Source organism: Conger conger, chromosome 2 (genome assembly GCF_963514075.1).
Source record: "Conger conger chromosome 2, fConCon1.1, whole genome shotgun sequence".
Taxonomy (NCBI): Eukaryota; Metazoa; Chordata; class Actinopteri; order Anguilliformes; family Congridae; genus Conger; species Conger conger.
Genome location: NC_083761.1, coordinates 641,701 through 649,200, shown reverse-complemented (window position 1 = coordinate 649,200; position 7,500 = coordinate 641,701). Strand labels below are relative to the sequence as shown.

The 7,500-nt window shown below is 47.0% G+C and overlaps 1 protein-coding gene across 2 annotated transcripts in view; it reads right to left on the bottom strand.

Annotated features, from left to right (window-relative positions):
- Positions 1-7,500, bottom strand: part of LOC133121748 (echinoderm microtubule-associated protein-like 6) — a 50,099-nt gene that overhangs the window by 8,602 nt on the left and 33,997 nt on the right. Inside the window, exons 23-31 of one of the 2 annotated variants that reach the window (XM_061231190.1) lie at positions 7,290-7,421; positions 6,608-6,696; positions 6,080-6,247; positions 5,028-5,229; positions 4,475-4,601; positions 3,904-3,985; positions 3,217-3,346; positions 2,749-2,847; positions 1,770-1,790 (exon numbers count right to left, since the gene is read on the bottom strand). In XM_061231190.1, the coding sequence (XP_061087174.1) occupies positions 1,770-1,790; positions 2,749-2,847; positions 3,217-3,346; positions 3,904-3,985; positions 4,475-4,601; positions 5,028-5,229; positions 6,080-6,247; positions 6,608-6,696; positions 7,290-7,421 (1,050 nt within the window). The remainder of the gene's footprint in view (positions 1-1,769; positions 1,791-2,748; positions 2,848-3,216; positions 3,347-3,903; positions 3,986-4,474; positions 4,602-5,027; positions 5,230-6,079; positions 6,248-6,607; positions 6,697-7,289; positions 7,422-7,500) is intronic. The other variant, XM_061231191.1, reaches the window with a different exon arrangement.

Sequence of the window (7,500 nt, the reverse complement as noted above, 5' to 3'; positions counted from 1 at the left end):
AGCCCGAATTTTAAGATGCAAGCAGGCTCCGTGTATACAAGTCACTAGTTGGCTCTCAAACCGTGCAGGTAGCAAATGTATCGCTTTCTTGTCCAGCTCACCGGCTTTAATGCGTAATTTTCGGTTGTTACACAAGCACCCATACATATTTTAGCATTATAGCATGGTCGCTAGTGAATCCTGTAACCATTTTACCCATCTTAATAATATGGAGTTAAAAGTAACAGTTCAGTTTACTAATATGATACTTGTGCACACAAATGGTGGTCTTATATTTTATATATCCCGTAATGGTTTAGATTTAGTTTCTAATTAATAATACCTGACGATTTGAGTCAGAAGTATCATTAGCCTTACTTCTGTGATACATGGGCACATATACATAGGCGTATATATATGTATAGACGGATGGTGGTCTTACATTTTGAATTTGCTTCAGCCCGGCTACACTTGCTAAAACGTTCAGGAACGCAGCTAAAACCGTTGCTAACCTAAGGCCTGGCCAACTAGCATCTAGCTTGCTGTGGTGGTGTTTGTAGCATTTTCCCTAGCTAGTTAATCGTGTTATAGTTAAGATTTTGTTTCATATTAATAATACTCAACTATCTGGAGCCAAAAGTAACATTAGCTTTACTTCTGTGATAATTATACATGCATATTAGCTATACCAAACAATGGCCTAGCTACTGTATCACCATAGCTGTGGTAACGTTAGCTAGCGTTTGTAGCATATCGCTGGTTAGTGAATCGCTAAACCAGCACATCTGTTGTGGTTTTAAAACTTTTCTTTCATCATATGTAATTATTTGGACATTAACTGTCATTAAGTATGAGCGTTCTAGACCAGGAAAACACAATCAACGATTTTGTACGACTATCAGCAGTGAACAAACGTAGATGTAAGGATTGCACAGGACAATGTGGGCCATTGCCTTTAACTACAAATTAATCTCTTGCTTAGTCTATCCTAATAATAGCCCGTATCTACAGCTTTCTTTGGTGTTCGTCGGAAGGAATTAAATGTGGGTTTGGTTAGGATTACGGTTGGGGTTGGCGTTAGGGTTTGGGTTAGGAATGGGGTTGGGTTTGGGTTAGGAATGGGGTTTTGGGTCAGTGTTGGGGTTGGCATTAGGTTTGATTAGGGTTATGAATGGGGGTTGGCGTTTGGGTTGGTTAGGGTTAGGGTTGGGGTCGGTGCTTGGGTTGGGGTTGGTGTTAGGGTTGGTTAGAGTTAGGAATGGGGTTTGGAGTTAGGGTTAAGGTTATGGGTTAAAATTAGGCTTTGCTCCATCTAAATAGCTAAAAATTTTGGGATTTAAGACTATATTCCTATGTATTTCGCTGTTTTCCAATGAAATGATAATAGCCATAATTTTCACCAGAAATGTCTTCAAACACATTTCTATTAACTTATTTAACTGTGCCTGTTAAATTAATGAGATTTCCTCTCCATCCCATTTGCTTTTCCTCTTTTTCAAAGAATCAGCAATTCTCTGTGTATTTTGATAGAGAAATACATTTTTTATAATAAATTACTTCAACCATGGTTCCTTGTAAATATTTTATATCAAACAAAAATATTTATATGTATATATATATATATAAAGTCATATTCTCATAGTGATGATAATCTCATAACTCATAACAACCCCCTGGGAAAGGGGAGGGGCCTACATCATCATGGGAAAAGGGGGGAGGAGTCTAATTCATGCAGTGGTTCAGCATAAACCGATAGGAAGCTGAGGAACACACAAATGGGGCTATCTTACCTGGGAGGTCTGTGACATCACCTGTGATGTGTGGCCAATGAGAAATGAGGAAATGTCAAAAGAAGCAGCTGGGAAAGGTCAGGCACACACACAGCAGGAGAGACGAAGTGCACACACACACACACACACACACACACACACACACACACACAGCAGGAGAGACGCAGTGCACACACACACACACACAGCAGGAGAGACGCAGTGCACACACACACACACACACACACACACACACAGCAGGAGAGACGCAGTGCACACACACACACACACAGCAGGAGAGACGCAGTGCACACACACACACACACACACACACACACACAGCAGGAGAGACGAAGTGCACACACACACACACACACACACACACAGCAGGAGAGACGCAGTGCACACACACACACACACACACACACACACACACACAGCAGGAGAGACGCAGTGCACACACACACACACACACACACACACAGCAGGAGAGACGCAGTGCACACACACACACACACACACACATACAGCAGGAGAGACGCAGTGCACACACACACACACACACACACACACACACACACACACAGCAGGAGAGACGCAGTGCACACACACACACACACACACACACACACACACATACAGCAGGATAGACGCAGTGCACACACACACACACACACACACACACACAGACAGCAGGAGAGACGCAGTGCACACACAAACACAGCTGAGGCCAGCTTAGATTCTAACGGGGGCAGCCTGTAGCCTAGTGGCTAAGGTACATGACTGGGGAGGTTGATGGTTCAAACCCACGACAAGATCAGTGCAGCTGTTGGGCCCTTGAGCAAGGCCCTTAACCCTGCATTGCTCCAGGGGGGATTGGCTCCTATCTAGTGTAATCAAATGTAAGTCGCTTTGAATAAAAGTGTCAGCTAAATAACTGTGATGTAATGTAGCGGTGAGGACAGAGTGCCCTGGGGGTGGCACATGCGCACACACTCACCGATCTGTCCCGTTGCTATGACATTCTGGAATTTGGGGTGTTGATTGACAGTCAAACAGAGGATGTCATCTGTGTGCTCCAGGTAGAAACTCTGGGTCCCTGGGGGGAGATTAGGGGGTGGGGAGGGGGGTATAAGGGGAGAGGTGATTTTCTTCCGCAATGAGAGTTTTTTTGGCACAGTTAGGCAAGTTACTTTTCACTTGATTTATACATACAGCAGTATGTTTCCAGAAAGTGTTTCTAGCAGAATTAGTTTCTGGCAGAAAAGGATTACACTAAGAAATGCTTGTCAGGCATGATTAGGGCCAAACACTAAGCTGGTAGGGCTTCATCCCCGTTTACTCACTCAAACTGAAGAATCCACATTATTATCCCTTAAACAGGGATACCCCTGCAGTTTATGTGCAACGTTAATTATCTTCCCCTGAGCTTCCTGTTGCAGACAGAGGGCAGTAATAGAGGATACACCTGCAGAGAGGTTCTGTATGATGGCCGTGGCCGCTGTGTGGAAGATGATGTCAGCGCCGTCGTTGAGGTAATGCAGGTTGCTACGACAGTCAAAACCACGGTAACCAAACACGTGATCCAGAACCAGGTTCTGTAGAGAGAACATCGGGACAAACCGGGTCAGAATACAAGTTCTAGCCTGTAGTCTAGCGGATAAGGTGCTTGACTGGGACCTTGAAAGTTGGTGGTTCAAGCCCCAGTGTAGCCACGATAAGATCTTTGCAGCTGTTGGGCCCTCGAGCAAGACCCTTAACCCTACATTGGCCACTGCTTAGTCTAATCAACAGTAAGTTGCTTTGGATAAGTAGCGTTAGTTAATTGAAAAGCCAAATCAGAGCACTGTGGTTCCGAAAAAACCAAAGACATTTGAATGAAATACAGTCTGAAATATATTTGAAATATATTCTAAAAGACTGGAGTATAATATAATACACAGTAATACACAGTCCTGCGGCTCTCATTAGCTGTGTGAATGGAGTATGCAGTGTGAATGGAGTATGCAGTGTGAATGGAGTATGCTGTGTGAATGGAGTATGCAGTGTGAATGCAGTATGCTGTGTGAATGGATTATGCAGTGTGAATGGAGTATGCAGTGTGAATGGAGTATGCTGTGTGAATGGGGAGTTAAATGAAGCCGGTCTGACGCACCTCCACCAGCGTTTTCTTCTTGGTCACGTTGTTCTTCTGCAGTTTCTCAGGCAACGGGGCTCCTCTGCTGACCGGAGGCCGACTGGATTAGAGATAATAAAACCATAATTATGACCTGTTAGTATTAGTGTATTAGGCATTGTGCGACTTTCACTTTTTACAAATAAGACTACATAATGATGTATTCTGGCTATTTGTTTCAGTGAAATATCTCTTTAATAATAAACCAGTTCAAACACATTTGTGTTTATTTCAGTGAATTGATACATTTTCTCCCTCATCACAATGAAGCACTAGGGGGCAGCAACGCGCTGCTGAAAGTCTTGAAAGACTCCTCTAGTGAAGCGAGAGTGAGCGTTTACCGACTCCATGTTGGGTGGAGCCACGATGAGCCGTTGATTTGTGTTAACCAACCAGAAGGCTTTGCTCCTCACAACAAAACACACCAATTGGCTTGGATCAGGGAGTCACTGATAGCTCCACCCCCTCAGGATGAATGAACGCATCTGATTGGTGTGTTCTGGTGCCGTTTCTGACAGACAGCACAGCTGCATTGTGGGATAGGGCCCACCTCTCCTCGGGCGGAGCCTCCTTGGGCTGGAGGTGTGGCTTGGTGCCGCTCATCTGCCGGATGCTCCCCGCGTGTGCCTTAGAGACGTAGTCCAGCCCCTTCTCCCACGCAACGTCACTGTCATAGCCTGCACACACACACACACACACACACACACACACATAGACACACACCTGTTACTATCCAATACCATACAGTGCACCGGTGGTGTTGGGTTAAGCTGACTGTCACTCGGTGGTGTTGGGTGAAGCTCTGTCACTCGGTGTTGGGTGAAGCTGACTCTGTCACTCAGTGGTGTTGGGTGAAGCTCTATCACTCGGTGGTGTTGGGTGAAGCTGACTCTGTCACTCAGTGGTGTTGGGTGAAGCTCTATCACTCGGTGGTGTTTGGTGAAGCTGACTGTGACTCGGTGGTGTTGGGTGAAGCTCTATCACTCAGTGGTGTTGGGTGAAGCTGACTCTGTCACTCGGTGTTGGTGTTGGGTGAAGCTGACTCTGTCACTCGGTGGTGTTGGGTGAAGCTGACTGTCACTCGATGTTGGTGTTGGTCTCACCGCCATCCTCCTCCGTGTCGCAGTCCGACTCCTCGCTGTCCACAGCTCTGCTCTCGCGGCCGCCGGCCTGGTCCCGCCCCCAGATCATCAGCGCCGTGTCGGCCCCGCCCACAGTCAGCAGCGCCGCGTCATCCTGCGCCCAGCGCACGCACGTCACATGGGCGCTGTGCCCCACATAGCGCTTAAACCGCGCGTGCTGCCCCTGCAGAGACAGACAACACTGTCATTTAATACAGCATAGCGTAGCATAGCATAGCATAACATAACATAGCATAGCATAGCATAGCATAACATAGCACAGCATAACATAATGTAGCATAACATACCATAGCATAACATAGGATAACATAACACAGCATAGCATAATATAGCATAGCATGATCTGCTGTAATCTCTACAGTATGAGCCCGGCTGCTGTAATCTCTACAGTATGAGCCCGGCTGCTGTAATCTCTACAGTATGAGCCCGGCTGCTGTAATCTCTACAGTATGAGCCCGGCTGCTGTAATCTCTACAGTATGAGCCCGGCTGCTGTAATCTCTACAGTATGAGCCCGGCTGCTGTAATCTCTACAGTATCAGCCCGGCTGCTGTAATCTCTACAGTATGAGCCCGGCTGCTGTAATCTCTACAGTATGAGCCCGGCTGCTGTAATCTCTACAGTATGAGCCCGGCTGCTGTAATCTCTACAGTATCAGCCCGGCTGCTGTAATCTCTACAGTATGAGCCCGGCTGCTGTAATCTCTACAGTATCAGCCCGGCTGCTGTAATCTCTACAGTATGAGCCCGGCTGCTGTAATCTCTACAGTATCAGCCCGGCTGCTGTAATCTCTACAGTATCAGCCGGCTGCTGTAATCTCTACAGTATGAGCCCGGCTGCTGTAATCTCTACAGTATGAGCCCGGCTGCTGTAATCTCTACAGTATGAGCCCGGCTGCTGTAATCTCTACAGTATGAGCCCGGCTGCTGTAATCTCTACAGTATCAGCCCGGCTGCTGTAATCTCTACAGTATCAGCCCGGCTGCTGTAATCTCCCCAGCAGCCGTGTGCTCACCTTGGCGGGGTAGGTGAAGAGCTTGACGAAGCCGAAGTCGTCCCCAGAGGCGAGGAGCGTGCGGTCGCGGGTGAGGGCGGTGGCGTTGACGTCGCTGTGCGGGGCCCAGATCCCCTCACAGGTGGGCCCCAGGACAGAGCTCCAGGAGGCCCACTGCACCTTCTCCACCTGCAGGGGGCAGGGCGGGGTCACAGGTGTGAGCGCCCGGGGGCTCTACCTGTCCTCTGCAGGAGGGTCCACAGGAGAACAGGGGCTTCCGCAAACATCCCCTGAGAACATTTTACTTAATCTGACCACTATCAGGACAATTATAGATATTCATATTCTGATGAACTTTCTAAAGCCAGCCATCTCATCAGCAGAATCATTTTCTTTCATAATTTGGACCATTTTTCTCAGAACAAATCTGTGAGATATTTTTCATAGGAAAGTTGTTATTGTTTTGTTATGATAAGTGTAATGATTGTTATTTTTATGAATTATACTTTCTTGTAATTGTGTATTGTAGAGTGTGAATGGGGGGGGCACCTCTGTGGGGGGGATGGTCTGTCTCTTTCCTCTCGGGGCTTCGAAGAAAAGCTGTTCTTTCGCTCCTGAGTTCACCTGCAGCAATTTACCTGTGTTTTACAGTGAAGCCAGAACAAAACGTACGATTTAATAGCATGGTAAAAATAATCATTACTGCCATCACACATTGTTTTATTTTGTCTTTAATACCACAAAAAATCCCATGTAATATTACAGCCATGACTTTCCCATCCATGCAATATTAATTTACATAACATACCATAATCTAACATAGTATAGCATAACATATAACACAGCACAACTAGTGATTGTGACTGACCCCTCTGCCCCACAAAGACCAATCAGAAGCCTGTTACAGACCCCTCTGCCCCACACAGACCAATCAGAAGCCTGTTACAGACCCCTCTGCTCCACACAGACCAATCAGAAGCCTGTTACAGACCCCTCTGTTCCACACAGACCAATCAGAAGCCTGTTACAGACCCCTCTGCTCCACACAGACCAATCAGAAGCCTGTTACAGACCCCTCTGCTCCACACAGACCAATCAGAAGCCTGTTACAGACCCCTCTGTTCCACACAGACCAATCAGAAGCCTGTTACAGACCCCTCTGCTCCACACAGACCAATCAGAAGCCTGTTACAGACCCCTCTGTTCCACACAGACCAATCAGAAGCCTCACCGCGGGAGTCCCAGTCGATGTGCCGGATGTAGCTGGATGCTCCCTTGCAGATTCCCACCCTCTTGCTGGTCAGCACATTGTAGATGTCCACGAACGAGTCATGGGACGCCACGGCCAGATATTTACCAGAGTCTGTGAGTCAGAGACAGATACAGGGAGAGAGTACAGTTTGAGCTGAACAGATACTGATAATCACTCTGCCCTCACATGT